The following is a 17,889-nucleotide window of genomic DNA, read 5'->3' on the forward strand; positions in this document are numbered from 1 at the left end:
TGATCCCTAAGGGATCGGGCCTTCCTGTAAGTGACCAAAGGGTTGGTCGGCAGGTCAGCTTTAATGGTATTGTCAGACAAGAGGATATTCCAGTTCTTTTTGAATATTTTCTTAATCTGACCGGCATTGCGTGAGAAGGTGGTAATGAGGCGAAACGCCCCATTACTGGATCTAATTGTTTGTTTAGGTTTCAATAGATCTTTACGTTGTATCTTATTAGCTCTCTCATAAGCACGTTTCAAAACCCCATCCCTGTAGCCTCTTATCCTGAATCTTTGAAGGCTAGCATCCGCTGCCTTTTTGAAGTCATCATCATTGGAATTATTGCGCCTTAACCTTAAGAGTTCTCCATAAGGGATACTCTCGATTAATTGGCGAGGATGACTGCTGGTGGCAAAAAGCGTGGAATTACCAGCCATCTCTTTCCTGAACAATTTAGTCTGTATCATACCATGTTCATCAATATATACAGTGAGATCTAGGTAGTTGACAGCTCTCCTGCTGATGTCACCCGAAAATTTAAGATTTACATCATTGTCGTTGAGTACGTCAACAAAGATCTTGGCCGTTTCTACAGAGCAATCTAAAATGATAAACAGGTCGTCTATATAACGATGCCAACCTATAATCCGGTTGGTCCAGTCCTGGTTGATGTTACACCAGGACGCCTGTTCTTCCCACCAACCTACAAATAGGTTGGCAAAACTAGGAGCGGAGCATGCTCCCATAGCTACTCCGGACATCTGTTTATACAGTTGATTGCTGAAAAGAAAAATTTTATTGTTTAAACTGAAATTCATAAATTCCATTAACATTTTATTGTGCTCATAAAAGCGTACAGGACGCTTATCCAAGAAACTGGCCATGGCCCTTAGACCATCACCATGTACTATACAGGTGTATAGACTGGTGATGTCAAGAACCATCATGCAATAAGTGTCCTTCCAAATAACTTGATCGATATAGGACAAAAAATGTTTTGTATCTCTTAGATATGAGGGCAGAGACATGACCAAAGGTGAGAGAAACGAATCCACATAAATAGAAAGGTTCTCAGTAAGACTTCCGTTGGAAGCCACAATGGGCCTTCCCGGGGGATTGTACATGTCCTTATGAACCTTCGGGAGGTAGTAAAAAGTAGGAATCACCGGACTTAGACAACGTAAAAATAGATATTCGTCGGTATTAAGCATGTTGACATTATACCACTTTAATATCATATCGTGGTAATCTACCACGCTTTGATTGTACACTTTGTCATTCACAAGCCTGTAGGTGTTCGTATCTCCCAATAGACGAAGGGCCTCGGTTTCATATTGGACAGCAGTAAGAAGGACAATGTTGCCCCCCTTATCAGAGGGTTTACAAACAAGGCCAGAGTCATCACACAAAGTTTGTAATGCAGTCTGTTGTTGTTTAGTGAAATTATCGTCTGATGACATATATGTTTTAGATTTCCTTAGCCTGGAAAGGTCCCTCAAAACAGCATCGGAGAAAGTGTCGATGGCATCAGATCCCATGATAGGCATAAATGTGGAAACGGGTTTAAATGCACTGTTCCCACTTTTTTGTTGTACTTCCAGATGAGCCAATGTTTGGGTGTTAGTAATATCGCCATCTCCACCTATGTTGATTTCTTGATGCAGGCCTTCTATAGCACAGAGGCCTCCCAGATCCCGACAGCTCAATTCGTCCACGTCCTTGTCACTTCTAGGTACAGTAGTAGCACTGTGTGATTTTAATTTGAAAAATGTGTGCAATTTCAATTTCCTAGTGAATTTAAGAACGTCAATTCTGGTTTGCGCAAAGTGCTGCTTTCCTTTTGGATTAAATGTCCTTGGATTTGTGGAGCCGATATTTCGTAACGGGCACACCCCCGTTTGGCGTGCACCCGCCCGCGAGTGCTACCGGCTGGTGTTTTGGAGTTTTGGATATGTATATATATATATATATATATATATATATATATATATATATATATATATATATATATATATATATATATATGCACTTTACTGCTGGCCCCTGATGAGGAAAATAAATTTCCGAAACGCGTCGGGCCTATTTCAAACACGCAACTGCCCATACCAACAAACGCTTTGGGGAAGGCACACGCAGGCTCGAGTGCAACCCGCTACTTGGACAACCCCACGGAGATGTTATATATATATATATATATATATATATGTATATATGTATATATATATATCTAACAGCTCCGGGTTGCACTCGAGCCTGCAATCAGGGGCCAGCAGTAAAGTGCACAACGTTTAAAATCTCCCTTTATGAAAACACACATTGTGCTTATGGGAGATGTAGTCCTTATGTCCTGGATGGATGCACTTTCAAATTACTGCTCGTTCCAAAGGCTCTACCATGAGCCCCAAACAACACTCCTGTCCTTATCCATCGCGCAGCTCCACATACGTGACTCCTTGAATAGCGAGTCTCGTGGCCCCCATTTTCCAGGTGGTGCAACCCAGCGGCAGGACCGCCGCTAATGTATTACAGCTCCGTGGGGTTGTCCAAGTAGCGGGGTGCACTCGAGCCTGCGTGCGCCTTCCCCAAAGCGTTTGTTGGTATGGGCAGTTGCGTGTTTGAAATAGGCCCGACGCATTTCGGAATTTATTTTCCTCATCAGGGGCCAGCAGTAAAGTGCACGACGTCTACCATCTCCCTTTATGAAAACACACATTGTGCTTATGGGAGATGTAGTCCTTATGTCCTGGATGGATGCACTTTCAAATTACTGCTCGTTCCAAAGGCTCTACCATGAGCCCCAAACAACACTCCTGTCCTTATCCATCGCGCAGCTCCACATACACGACTCCTTGAATAGCGAGTCTCGTGGCCCCCGTTTTCCGGGGTGGTGCAACCCAGCGGCAGGACCGCTGCTAATGTATTACAGCTCCATGGGGTTGTCCAAGTAGCAGGTTGCACTCGAGCCTGCGTGCGCCTTCCCCAAAGCTTTTGTTGGTATGGGCAGTTGCGTGTTTGAAATAGGCCCGACGCGTTTCGGAAATTTATTTTCCTCATCAGGGGCCAGCAGTAAAGTGCACGACATCTACCATCTCCCATTATGAAAACACACATTGTGCTAATGGGAGATGTAGTCCATATGTCCTGGATGGACGCACTTTTGAAATTGCTGCTCGTTCCAAAGGGTCTACCCTGAGCCCCAAACAACACTCCTGTCCTTCTCCATCGCGCAGCTCCACATACGCGACTCCTTAGCGAGTCTCGTGGCCCCCGTTTTCCGAGGTGGTGCAACCCAGCGGCAGGACCGCCGCTAATGTATTACAGCTCCGTGGGGTTGTCCAAGTAGTGGGTTGCACTCAAGCCTGCGTGCGCCTTCCCCAAAGCATTTGTTGGTATGGGCAGTTGCGTGTTTGCAATAGGCCCGACATGTTTCGGAGATTTATTTTCCTCATCAGGGGCCAGCAGTAAAGTGAATACTGTACTTTCTGCTGCTCTAGCTGAGTGCATGTTATGTGATAACTGTAATTAAGATAGAACTGCACAGGCCATTTTAGCTCGGTTAACATATTTGAGGATTGTACTAAATCAATACGAATATCGAAAAATAACACGAGTCTTTGGAGCACAATTGAAATGGCAAACAAACAAAATGCCAGGTCTGACAAGAGGGAGTGGCCACAGCGTGAGAGTAAAGTCATCCAGATAAAAGCGTGTCATTAAATAAACACTTGATGACCACAGTAGAGCCAGCAGAAGAGACATGAATAGTCAAGTCAAGTCCAAAATATGTTTATTTAGGTCATTTGATCTATAAACCACAGTTCATCCTTTATCATTTAAAATCACATAACACAAATTCATATTCTTAACAATAAAAAATTATATTATCCTAAAAAAAACTTTATACAATTTAAAACCAGAGTGCATTTGGATTATAGGGCTATTGGCTATTTTGGGCCTCCAGTCAAATCGGGAACTTATATACCCCCTGCATAAATTTCCCGATGGCTATTGCAATATCAAGATTTTCCATATCTACTAGAAGCTCCCGTGCTTGGGTGCGATCCTCAACATCATATTTTAAAAATATCGGGCGAAGAAACTGTTTACGTAAATTTAAAAACATATAACAATCCAATAAGATTTGCAAAATATCACATTTCATTCCTAGTTTACACACACATTTACCATCAGGATGCATTAAGGCAGTTTTTATTGCACTATTTGTAAATAACGGATTGATGCCTATTTGTAATTTAAGAACTTCTGTTCTTAACCAACGGTTTGGTAGGAAGTCTATATATGGGAAGTTTGAGTCTTTCTCCCATCCTGAGCTCCTAAACTTTACAGAGTATTTCTCTCTCAGATACATTTGGTCTGTTACCCTAGAAATTTCTTTACCCTACACTTTAAGAACATTCTTTATTACATTAGTTTGGAGTGTCATAGGGTCGATGTTCACATTCAGGTGGTCACAAATGGCCAGGAGTTTCCTTCTTGTTGCCTTCGCCCACTTTAACTCACTGGTCTGAATTTCTTTCATACACCATTGTGACACCTTAGTGACTTCCCCCTGACTCAAGCGGTTCCAGAATCTGAGGAGACTCATCTGCACCTGGACATTCCATGCGGTTAGGCCCAATTCTACTCTAACTGACTGGATCATTGCTGACCCAGGGAGGGACAACAAGGATTTTAAACATTTTCCCTCCTCTTTATCCCAGGTGTTTTTCCCTTCAATGCAGAGAACTTCAGCCCCATATTGGAATTGTGGCGGAACCATAGCTTTAAAGGCAGTCAAGAGAGGTTTATGTGACATATCGCCATAGCTATGGTTGAATCTTTCCAGCCCACATACTGCTAAATGCGCTTTTAATTTCTGCGCTTCCAAATGGATATCCCACTTCAGGGACCTTGTAAACCATATACCGAGGTATTTATATTCGCTTACAGTTTCTAGCTTGGTTTGGCCCAAGTACCAGCTAAACTTCGTACTCTTCTTCCCAAGGCATAGAATTTTTGTCTTATCCATATTTACTGTAAGTCGCTTTGCGATAGAATATTCATTGAATACATTTAACTTCCTCTGAAGCCCCACCTCTGTTTGGTCCATTATTACAAGGTCGTCTGCGTACAACAGACAGGACAGATGCTTACCATTTATTTTTGGGCTTGCACCTCTGGCTGTACCCAGGAGAAGGGGCAAGTCTGCTAAAAATATGGCAAAAAGTAACGGGGCCAGAACACAGCCTTGCCTCAACCCATTATTTATCGGTATTTCCATTGTAAGGCCGCCGGAGGTATCTTTAATTACCCGTGCCCAGTTATGGCTATGCAGTTCTTGGATAATCAGCAAAAGGTCAGCAGGAACATCATACTTTCTCAATGTCTCCCACAAACAGTCCCTATCCACCAAGTCAAAGGCTGCTCGAAAGTCCACGAAGCAACCTGAATATGTGGTGACATGAATAGGTGGTGTATCTACCTAAATTATCTATGTACAGCTCATATTTTTCAGAACAAGCCCAGATCTACTGAGTAATATCCCATATCAGGGGAAGTAGTGGGTCATGCATTGACAGGGAGGGCGGGTCACCCCTCCCTATGGGCGGTGAGTCTGTGCGAAGTGAAACACTCCTCTGGAATGGCTTGGTACTGGAGGCTGACCAAGGAGGGTGAGTCTGGAAAGCACACCGTGGTAGCAGGGCCCATGGGAAGGCCCCAGGTGTGTGCATCTGTACTCCTTGTCCATGTGCTCCTTATTAGACCCTCTGAGCTCCAGCTTCTCTCTCTCTCCCTCCTTCAGCTTGTTCACCCTCCCCGCACTGGTATTTGTATTTACTTTTTGATATCTGTATGGTCTTCATAGGGCACACCATTTAGTTACAGACCTCCATTTTGTTGGAAAACGCCATGGCTGCCACAAAGAGGTTTGACAAAGGAGAGACCCTAAGGTGCAGGATATCAGCTTCACCTGACGGTGAGGCTCAGCAAGGCTAAAATAAGTTGAGGTTTCCTTGGCTGGTAGATGGGTTGGATGAAGTGCTTTTGTGACTAAGGGGGTGGTAAACGGAAGATGGTACATTGTTTGAATTCCTCTTATTTTTAGTGTGAATTTTCTGTTTTTGTAAAATTGTGTTTCTTGTGGTTGAAGCTGGTTGTTTTAAGATGTTTTCTATGAACCGGCGATGTGTGGCCTTAATATTGATTTAGGGTTGCTAGAGAGAGACACTGCCAGCCATTCGGTCTGGACTATTTCTTTGTGGTGCAGTTAATATTGATCTGGAAATGGTTATTTATCTCATGTGAAGGCACTGATGAGCTAAAAACAGTAGAATGAAATGTTCCCCAGAGGGATTCCACGTGGTTAAAAATGCTTGCTCAAGCATTTCCAATCATAGCTTGTTGTTGCCTCACTGAAACGAACCCTAAGACAGAGAGGCCTCAGAGGTCACAAGTGCACATGGATGTATTTCACATGTTCACTGTAAATAGGCACAGATCTAAACGTTTGAACAGCACAAGCGTACATTGATTTTATGACTATTGTAATGGTCGGCTTAGAATTTTTCTAGTGCTGAATATTTCTTGCTAGTTTTCTAGCCCAGATGCTCATCTATGCTGGTCCTTTTGTAGTTTAATTCTCCTTGCTCCCATCTCTTCCTCATCCTCATCACACTTCGCCCAACTCCTATCCTCCGTTTCACCATTGGTGCAGTTCTGTTCATCATCTTCAGCATCAGTGTAGCCCTCTTCGTCCTCATTTTCACTCTATGACAGCCCTACTCGTCCTTAACATTCCCTCAGGTGCACACATCTTCAACCTTACCTTCACCAAAAGGGCAGGCCTCCTCATTCTCACCTTCAACTCTAGTGAAGACCTCTTTATCCTTATCTTCACTCTAGTGTGGCCCTTCTTGCACAATCTGTCACCACAGGTGCAGCCCACTTCAGCTTTCCCTTCACCACTAGTGCAGCTGTAACCATCATCACTTTCTCCCCACAGCAACCTTGAACAACGTCACCCTCACCACTACTGCAGCCCTACTCAACCTCATTTTCACCAGTAGTGCATCCCAACTCTTCTTACCTTTACCACTGGTGTAACACCTTTCCCCTTTACCTCCATTGCTAGGGCAGCCCTCCACATTTCATTACCTTCATCACATGTCCAGCTCTCTTCATTATCACCTTCACCACTATAGTAGCCGTCTTCATTCTCCCCTTTGCCACTAGTACTGCCTTCATCAATCTCATTCACTACACTAGTGAATCTAGGGTAGCCCTTCTCATCCTCATATTCCTCTCTTCTGCATCCCTTCTCATCTATTACTCAGAAGTAGTACAGTCCTTTTGTTATGTTACACACACTTGTATTGCGCACAGCTGCCCCAGCTAAGGGGCGTCCTGGCGCATGGCAGGCAAATGTGCAACAAATACCAAGAACCCAACAATAAAAGCAAAGGGGCAGTTTAAAAAAGAAAAGTTTTCAGAGCCTTACGAAACGCTAACAGATTGTCTATTAGCCGCATCTCAAGGGGGAGGGAGTTCCAAAGCTCAGCTGCCTTGACCCGGAAGGACCGGCCACCAACCCGACACAGCCTGTATCGGGGGATCACGGCAAGAGCTTGGCTCCCCGATCTCAAAGAGCGGGTAGGGACGTGCCAGGACAAAAGATCTTCAAGAATGAGAGGACCTCCTCCCCTCAGGATCTTAAACGCCAGGCAAAGCACTTTAAACTGAATACGTGACTTGATGGGCAGCCAGTGCAGCGATCTCAGAGTGCCAGAGACGGAGCTCGTTCGAGGTAGGCCGACAATGGCTCTTGCCGCGGCGTTCTGCACACGTTGGAGGCGGATAGTCTCTGCCACATTGGTCCCTACCAGGAGAGAGCTTGCATAGTCCAGGCGAGATAACACAGTGGCCTGGACTATCAGCTGCCTGGTACCACGGTCAAAGAACTTCAGAATGGGACGCAGCGACCGCAAGATGCCAAAACAGCAGGCCGCGATTTTCTTCGAATGGCCCACATAGCTGAGAGCAGGGTCCATCCATACTCCCAGATTCTTTAGTTCCATGACCGGGCAGGGGACCGGCCCCAGTTCAACGGGCCACCACTTGTCCCCCCAAAGTTCCGCCCTCCTACCAACGATCATGATCTCTGTTTTCTTTGCGTTGAGTTGGAGACAGTTGTTCTTCATCCAACTTGCCACCGCCCTAAGCCCACTCAGAAACCTAGGGGCGTCCCGGTCCGCATCCCCGCTGATCGTAACCGCTAGCTGAGTGTCGTCAGCATATGAGACCATAGTCATGTCCCATTGCTTGACGACCTCAGCCAGCGGTCTCACGTACAGATTAAACAGTGTGGGGCTCAGCGAGGAGCCTTGCGGGACTCCCTGTCTCAGAGGATGGAATTGGGACTGGAACGGTGGCAAAGCAACGCTAAAGAAACGATCGTCCAGGAAGGAGCGAAACCACTGGAGGGCAGTGCCACCCAGCCCAATCTCCTCCAGGCGGTGTAACAGGATGGGATGGGACACAGTGTCAAACGCGGCGCTCAGGTCTAATAGCACGAGCGCCGCTGTCTGCCCTGCATCCACCACTGTACTTTTCATCCTGATATTCACCACTAATGTAGTTGTGATCAACCTTACCTGCACCACTACAGCAACTCTCTCTAGTTTCAGCTTCTCCATTTTTTTAAAAAAGTTTTGTGACGCATTGGGTTGTCTGATAATGTGCTGCATGGCTAAACACTTATAAGGTCCCAAAAGCAAGACCTGTTGGCTATGCCAATGCTTGTTTTTTTTCTCTTTGCAGTTTTGTATAGCTCGAACTCGAACTGAAGGTATTGGATCTATTTACATTAACAAAAGTTACTTTACACAAGGACGCATTCTTTTTTTAGGTGTGGGGTGTGGGCACATGGAGATTATTTGATTTGTCCAGAATCATGGATGTTGAGTAGACACCGAGACTCAAACCTGGTTCCTCAGTTCTAAAGTTGGCAGTTCTGGCCCTCATGTTGCTGTAAAAATGTACATGTTAAATTAAAAGAAACAATACTTATGGTCGCAGTCAGAGACGTTTTAAGGCAAGTGTAAAGTGTGCAATTTTTCAGGGACCCCTGAGAAACTGAACTTTGTTAAAATTTAACATATAATGTAGTATAGTTTGGAACATGGACTTGAATTAGCAGGAAATGGTTAATAAAAAACACATTTGTTCTATATAGGGGCCCTCAAAATATGTTTTGAAGGGGCACAAAAATTCTTAAAATGGCACTCGTCTCAGTATGGGTGAGGCACTGAGGACCCTAAAGGTAGAAATACTGTACAGGGAAATCCCAGTACTGTGGGCTGTGAGATGTTTCCAGGTGAGGTATTAGTGTACCATATTTAAGACTGTTTATTGGTGATGGTGAATTACTGTGGAAAAAAGTGTTTCTGCATAATTTTTCCCCACAATTAGCGGCCTTTCTGTCTGAAAGGTTCTGTGAAGCTTCATCTACCAAAATGCGTCCTCCTAAATCACCGAAAATAGCAGAGTCTTTCAGATGCTGCACACATTGTTTCCGTTTTGGACATGCTAAAGTGGTTTATTTTGATCAAAAGAAGCAGAATGAATATCCAGCAGCTCCCGTGCCACAATGTAACTTTGAAAAGTGCACTGAAGTACAATAACAACTCCCCAGGGCTACAAAGTAGCTTTGTGATGTCTGCCCTCAGCACACATCTAAAATAAAGCCATCTAAAAACAATTCCAACAAACTGCAAGGGTCTATAAATATGTGATTGCATTATAACTGCATATAAATTATATCTTTCATACTGTAACGGGATGTTTAAAACGTTTTACAAAATCTACCTTAAACGTTATAAAGTTAAAATGTGATAATATGCCTGTCTTGGAGAGTTTCATGAAGTGGTTGGCCGGAAAAAGTCCTAGGTTTCTGTACCTGCTCCCTTTGGAATTCTTCCATGGAGATGTCAGTATTATGGTCTCGCTTGACTACGCAGCTGTTGCCACACAATTATGTGAGCATTATTAGAGAGGGCTTTGGCTCCGCCCACACGTTGGGAATCAGGAGTACATGTTTTGAATGGGCAGAAGCTGTGTGCTTCCACAAAAAAAAAGTGCTTGCCCTCCACACAGCTGTGATTATTTTGTTTATTTATATAGCAGGCTGAGGTGGAACTTTGAAGGGCACACACATGACTTTGCAATTTTATTAAAGTGTCTTAAAAAACTAGATTGGTTATGGTGTTTTTCTCTGGCAGCAGCACATATGGGAGGTGGGCAGTCATTAACCTACATGGATTTTTAGGTCTAGCTTGACAGTACATTCATAAGCCAAACCTATTGGCATTGCCGATGCTTGTTTTATCATGGAGTGTTATCATAGGAGGGATACTAATCACTTTCTACAGCATCGTATCAGGATGCACCCACTTCTAAGCAAGGAGAGTGAGGAACCTGTACAGCCACATATATAGATCTCTGCGCTTGTCAAATTGAAAAAAGTGCCTTGAAGTACATACAATGTGAAGAGAGCTCCTCATGGTATCTCGGCGTCTACCATGAGGAGCACTCTCCCCATCGTTTGCAGGTGCTTGTGAAAATCTATGGTTTACTACTGAGGATTAAACTTGATAATGACTTATTAGCCCTGATGAAGTTGGTGGAAATTATCAATGAGACGAAACACATGTTTGCTGCAATCTGTTCAGACTGGCTGTGATATTACCTATTTGGAATTCTGGCATTTGGAATAAAACAAAGAAATTATCATAACTACGGACTGCTGGATTTACTTTGGAATGGACATTTGCTCAGGATAAGATTTTGTCTGAATTGTTATTTGGGGATTCCATCTCCAAACCTTGGAACGTTGGGTAGCCGTACCACTTATCCTTAGAGCAAACTTTGGAATTGTTATTCTACTACATGGCACTGACTCAGCTCATAGTTGGCCCTGCCACTTTTAGGCTGTTGTTCTAATTTCAGGAGTTTCTACTTTTTTACTCTAAGACTGTCTAGAAAAAACATTAGCTAGATTTTTAGAACTGTTAGGGTCCATGTCACACTAGCATTTATGAGTATTGGTAGTAGTACAACTCATTTACATAGTCTTGCATGACTTTATAAATCAGCTCCAAAACGACCAACTTGGCAGTAAAAGTTCAAAGTGTCCTTTCTAATTATATATGACTATAAGGGGTTGAGATTCTGATTACAGCACTCCTAAAGGTTACAATTATAACAATCTGGGCACAACGTATATGAAGCCCTTTGTTTAAGATACTCTAATTGTCATAAAGAGTAACATAAAGGACAAGGAACAGAGAATAAAGTTAGGTTCAAATCAATAAGGGTTCCAGAAAAATTCAAATCCAGTCCAGTTTTTTTGAGATTCTTCAATCTTTTCTTTTATTCGTAGTCAAAAATTTCATAAGATCAATTCTCCCAGCACGCAAATTGCCAACACGTGTTTCGTCCTCCACAAGGACTTCATCAAGGCATAAACACGGTGAGATGAATTCTTATTCCTTCATCAGAGTTAAGGTCGTAGACTGTAGATCAATTAGAACAAAGCACCCTTTAATTTGGTGATTTATTTGATGGATGACTGCAGTGTAAACGGAGAGATTTATTCGAATTCTATAGACCAATCGTGACAATAATCAGGTACGACGGCGATATTGTACTTGACAAATATATCATGCTCTGCTGTTATGAGGTGGACGGTTGATTACCAGTCAGAAAGTGCATATTTTCACAACCATAGTGGGTTGTTTAACTTAATATATATATCACACTCTGATGTTTCAACATATCCTGAAGACAAAGATTTTGAGTACGGAGGTGGTCAACTAATAGGTATTAGTAGAATATATATTTTTCGCAACCATAATACGTTGCTACGCCGAAACCAAAGTGGTAGCGTCTCCACATATAACCGTCCCCGTAGCAGCTTATATATGACTAGTCCCCGATTATTCTTTTTTTATTTGCATTTTAGATGTATTGTAGCTATTTCACCAAGGTATGTAAGAGTATTTAAAAGAGTATTATCGTAGTGCTACGTTATGTACTCCAAGCTACATTCGTGAATAGGTTCTTTAAAGTGATGTTGAGGTTTTTGGTTTTTACCTATTTTTGATCTCTTTCTTTTAATTTGCATTTATCCCATATATTCTACTTTTCAGGCAATTTTGAGCACCATGCTTACAAAAGTAAAAATTACAAGGAAATAAACATATTTAAATGTAGTATTTAAGAGGGAATATGGAGGGGAAAAACATAAAAAAGTGTCAAGATATAATTCATAAAGATAACTGGATTGAGACATTTTTTCAATAGAATACGAACAAACATAAACAATAAAACGAGATACAAAAATACACAAGTTGTATATGTACATAAAATACAGAAAACAAAAATGTTCTGATTATTACAGGTCTCAAAAGACATACATAACAATGATGAACAAAAAGTGGCTGTTAGATGGGTCACGACCCATCTAACAGCCACTTTTTGTTTATCACTGTTATACATTGTTAGATGGGTCAAGACCCATCTAACAGCCACTTTTTGTTTATCATTGTTATACATTAATATTAATTTTCTGATTAATATGTTTCAGAAAATATTTGTTGTCTGTATTTTATGTACATATAAAAACGTGTGTATTTTTGTATTTTGTTCTATTGCCATTTGTTTATTCATATTCTAATGAAAATATGTCTCAATCCAGTTTTCTTTATGAATTATATCTTGACACATTTGCAACCAATTTGAATTAAAGAAATACATGTTTAAAATTACCCATGTTTACACTCAGTTCACTATATCATGTTGCTTGTTATAATGGTCTGTTGGTAATTATAGACCTTCAGTTGCCTAGGGATTTTTTCTTCTATTGCAGGTCTGCCTGATCTCCATTGGTCTATGGCTGCTGCAGGGTAGTGCTGGGATACTGGTGTTTCGTGGTCTGGTGAGCATATCTCATGGTTTGCTAGTTTAATCTGTGTCCAAGAAGAACACGCTACTGATTTTTTACGATCTGGCTTTTAAAGAGGTGATCCAATAAACCTTGTTTGATATTATTATTTAAGGCTGCAAGCGTAAAGTTCCTAGGTAGCTACTTGTATTTTTGGACAGCAGGGAGAGGAAATACCTGCACATTTTGTTCTGCAAGTACAGGCATGGATAAACAAAGTGGTAAAGGAAAAGAGCCCCGGGGACTTTCAATGTGGAAGTGCCTAGGCAGTGCCAGGCTTCCTAGATTACCCTTGTGATCTGTGCTACATTGACAGAGAGATCCATGTTCTTCACTAGTGGTGCGGGTACCGCAGCGTCTTCTCCTGGCCTTGGGTAACAGAGATTCCTTCCTTGGTCTGAGATGGAGAAGGGGGAACAGATTTTCCCACAGGATAGGAGGAGTAAAGAGCCTGGGTTTCTCAAATGGTCCAGACCACTGGGGTCCTGGGGTGCTGACTCGATTTGAGAATGTAGGGTGGCAGAAGAGATGCTAGACTTTACTCTTGATCTTGGGGAGCGCGCAAGCACAGAATAGTAATCCCAGCCTGTTTTTGAATCCTCAGTTTGGAGAAGAAGGGCAATGATCCACATCTGCTCTGTTGATATGGTGTGCATGGGCCCGCCCTGGGTCTGTGGGTGCACAGCGAGAAGAGCGTTCTCTTGGGGCCTTATTTTGAATGGCCCTGTTAACTGTGATGTGTGTGGTAACTGCTGTTAAGTGCACACTGTAATTATGAGTTTTGCGATAAATAGGGATAATGCCTTGAATTTACAGGAACATGAGGCTTTTGGTGCGGTAAGCATCAAAGTGTGCATGTTCATCCCTAAAAACTCATAATTGTGTGGTATTTATCGCATCCAATAAATTCCTGCTCCACTGAGTCAGATTTTATAAGGTGCGATAAATAATCACACCAGTTGCCCGGCGACTTGGGCATGAGGGTTCAAATCTGCAGCCCATTGAACAGTTTAGACTGCTGTCTTGGTCTCAGGGACGCCAGGTGGCTTCCTTGGTCTGAGAAATAAGGGGAGTATAGATTGCAAGATGCACCCTTAGTGTGCAGGGGGCACAAGAGAGGTCAGGTGATGATCTTGGTCTGGGAGTGCAGGGGACAGCAGAGAACCAAGCAGAGAGGGAGAGGAGAGTTTCTAAACTATTCTTTTGGTCTGAAATGCGGTTTGTTCTCTATGAGTGGAAGTGCAGAGAGGGAACTTAAGAGAGCAGGTCGGCCCCTTTGAGGGAGGCTAACAGAGAGGCCAGAATGTTCTAAGAGAGTGACGGGAGAGCAGAGATTCAGGAGGTTTTATGTGCACTTGGGGTTTTATACAGAATGAAATAGGCAATAGGGTGACAAAGTGCTTTACAAAAAATTGCACAAATAAGAACTGAGCATAAGCAAACATCTTACATATATTAGAATAACTGTAGTGAATACCAAAAAGAGTCAATAGAAAAAATTACTGGTAAAGCCAATAGGCTTGGTATTGGGCGCCAGCATTTTGGCAGTTTATTCATGCTTTGTCAGGGTTTTGCAAAACTTTGTTATGGAAAAAGCTGCTTGATCCTCTTCAATCTCATTTAAAAAAAACATTGAAAAAATGTTTGTACAAAATATCACACACTCTCATTGTACAATTTGACACTTGATGGGGCTATTTGTAAATAAGTGTGTTCCTTCTGAAAGGGCAAAATGACATCATCCACAGTGAAGTTAGCAATGGCTGGCACCGATGTGAGTAATGGAAGGGGGGGGCACAAATCCCGGTTTTGTGAGTGGTATTGGGCACGGGAGTTCCCTCTTGGACTGCGAGCGCCATCAAGGCGTACTTCCGGGGTTGCGCTTTGGTCCTGGGTGCAAGGACCCTCTGTGGAGCGAGCAGCTGCAGACATCGCGGGCTTGGGTGCAGAGCTGCCCTGTTGCTATCTTGATCTGCGGCCCGCGGGACGGGGGATTCGCGGATCCCGGGCGCTCCGGTGCTATTCATGGGACGGATCCGCGGCTCCTCCAGCAGTCGGCCGGCGCGGCGGGCGGCGGATCCGTGCCCTTTGATGTGGCAGGCGGAGGGAGAGGCCGGGATCCCAGGTTTCTCTTGATCTCAGAGACACGCTGTCTCTCGATCCCTCCTCCTTCCAGCGCCCTCCTTCTCTCCCAGGCCCCCTCTCTCGCTCGCTCCCTCCCTGGGAGTGGAAAGGGAAGGGTCAGGGAGCTCGGTGGGCGGAGATAACCCCTTTTGGTTGGAAAGAAGCGGGATCACGTGTGAGGGATGAAAGGGCTGCCGCGCGGCGGGGAGGAGGCCGCGGAGGCCTGGGTACAGAAGCAGGCAGCCTCGGAGCCGGGGGAGGAGTGAGCCGAGCTCGTGTAATTGACAAAGCTGTACTGGTGAAATAAACACGTTCCCGCACCGCTCTCCGCTATCGATTGCAGCCGCCCCTCCCCCCGCACACCCCCACTTCTGCTCCCTCTCACTTCTCGCTTCCAGATCCGCGGTTTTGTTTTTTTTGGTGATTTATTTGGGTTTTTTTCCCGGTTGTTTGGTATTGCAACGGAGCCCGGGAGGAAGAGGCATTTTTTGCACCCGGCGCCAGGAGGGGGCACAGCACCCCCGCTGCAGCCCGGCGAACATGTCCCGGGAGGGACCCACGCGATGAAGGTCCGGAAAGGGGGGCCCTCAGGGGCCCTGCTGCCGCTTCTGCTGCTGGTGCTGGGGGCGCCCCTGGGCCCCCCGGCCGCCCGGGCCAGGGAGGCCGCCTTCGTGGAGGTAGTGCTGTTCGAGTCCAGCTCCAACGGGGACTACACCACTTACACCACCGGCCTGCAGGGCAAGTTCAGCACGGCGGGGGCAACTATCAGCGCGGAGGGCGAGATCGTGCAGGTAAGAGCCGCGTGCTGCCTCCCTCCCCTTTGGAATCTCACAGAGCAATCGCCCCAGTGCCGACATGGGAGGCAGGTCTACCTTGCCAAGGTGCCACCACCACCGACAGCAACGAGACCCCGTTAGACACCACCCCCTAAACAAAATCGGACAGGAGAAAACCCTGCCACTGAGAAGACTCCCATTTAACCACACACGGGGGAGGCCTCCAAGTCACATAAAAGAAGCAAATCCCGAGATACTCATGTCTCTAAAAAAAAAAATATATATATATATATGCGCCCTCCCCCCTTTTAAAAAAAAGCTTTCTGGAGCAGTAAGTGTGCAAGACTTCTGTCTGGTGTCACCCATGTATGCATGAGGCATTAGTCACCCAACACTCCCCTTGAGCAGCAGGGTGGACGGGACCCCAGGGGCAATTAAACACCCCCAAACACACTCTTGAAATATGTATTTTTATTGTGTACTCCGGGAAGAACTGGCATTTTGTGTCCGCGTAACAAATGAGGTTTGAGAATCTGCATATAATGCACCCACCCCCACACACGTTTTATTTTGTGCCCCCGGGAGAGACCGATTTTTGCAGAGCGAAATTCTGCACCTATGGTGTGTATCTTCAGAAACCTGCTCATTGTGTGCTCTTGTAAAGAAATGTGTATTGTGTGCCGAGCATCATGTTGTGGATTTCCTCGCCTCATACGTTTTGTGTGTATACCTGCGAGAAGCCCGCACATTTCGTACCCTCAGGAGACAGCTGCACATAGTGTAATCTCCGTAGAAGATCTACACGTTGTGGGATCGGAGAAACGTCTTAATATACTGTAGTCCTAAGAGAGTGCATATATTGTGTGCTTGTAAGTGTGATCTGCTTTGTGTGCGTACCACAGGAGAGATGACATGTTTTGCATCCTAAGACAAACCTGCACGTTTTCTTCCGAAGTGGGAGACCTGTCCAGTGTGACACCTGAAGAGATGAATAGTTGATAGCCGCATAAAACATGTCCACGGGTGACATCTGTGTTGTGTGCACCTATTGGAGTGATCTGTATATTGTGAACATATCATTAAAGAAAACGAATGTTTGTTCATCGGTGCGGGCCCCTCACAATGTCTCCTCTCGGGAGAAACGCACAGAGAGCTCCGTGTGGTGAGCTTCCCGAGAAAGTTGCAAGGGGTGCACCCCAAGAGAGATATACTTGTGTGTACAGTGCAGAAAGCTTTATACAATGCACCCCAGGCGAGCCACGCCTTTTATTTAACACTAAATCTGTAGAGGTGGGAGGCTACAAAACTACGCCTCATGTATAGTGTGCACTTCCACACACAGTATGGAAGAGGCGTTCATATGATGATGCCAAGGAGAGGTGTACTTCCATCACTCTCACCCGCGTGCCATGTACCCTCGCGGCACACGTGTATTTATTACATGTGACATCTGCATTTTGTGCGCCTCTGGTAGAGAGCAGCAGGTTGTGTGCCCCCGGGCGAGTTTTGTTTTTCTGCTTAATCTACGGACGTGTTTTTGCGTGCCACGGGGGAGGCAGGTGTGTAATTCTCCACCTCCCCCGGAGCGAGATGTACCCCCTGCTGAATATGCCAGTTTGCCAGGCTGGGCCGGGGTACAGCTTGCCCTGACACAAGATGGCTTCTGGAGTGGGACTGGCATGTTGGACTCATTCACAATAAGAGGCTGGCAGTGCCCGCTGATCTCAGAGAGCAGGAATGAGACAGAGCGCCAGGGAAGGGGCGGCCTCCGAGGGCTGCGCTAGAAACGCCGACTGCACAGCGCTACACTGGAGTCCAGGCAGCGCAGCGCTACATGGGTGCTCGGAGCGCCTACGTGTGTCTAGGAATAGAGGGGGTTGGATTTAATTCGGGGCACCGAACTGCCGGGGCTCGGAGCACTGGCTTTGAGCACACGGAATTGCACTGCATTTCGGGGAAAGTTGTCCGGTTTGGGTTGTATGTTGGGGGGCGTAGAACACCTGGGGT

The 17,889-nt window shown here is 44.9% G+C and overlaps 1 protein-coding gene across 1 annotated transcript in view; it reads left to right on the forward strand.

Moving 5' to 3' along the window:
• Window positions 1-15,385: 15,385 nt before the first annotated feature.
• The window catches only part of ZNRF3 (zinc and ring finger 3), a 410,849-nt gene continuing 408,345 nt past the window's right edge, over window positions 15,386-17,889 (forward strand). The window contains exon 1 of the mRNA XM_078667083.1: window positions 15,386-15,897. Within this exon, the coding sequence (XP_078523209.1) occupies window positions 15,670-15,897 (228 nt within the window). The 5' untranslated portion in view covers window positions 15,386-15,669. The remainder of the gene's footprint in view (window positions 15,898-17,889) is intronic.

This window comes from Lissotriton helveticus, chromosome 11 (genome assembly GCF_964261635.1).
Source record: "Lissotriton helveticus chromosome 11, aLisHel1.1, whole genome shotgun sequence".
Classification (NCBI taxonomy): domain Eukaryota; kingdom Metazoa; phylum Chordata; class Amphibia; order Caudata; family Salamandridae; genus Lissotriton; species Lissotriton helveticus.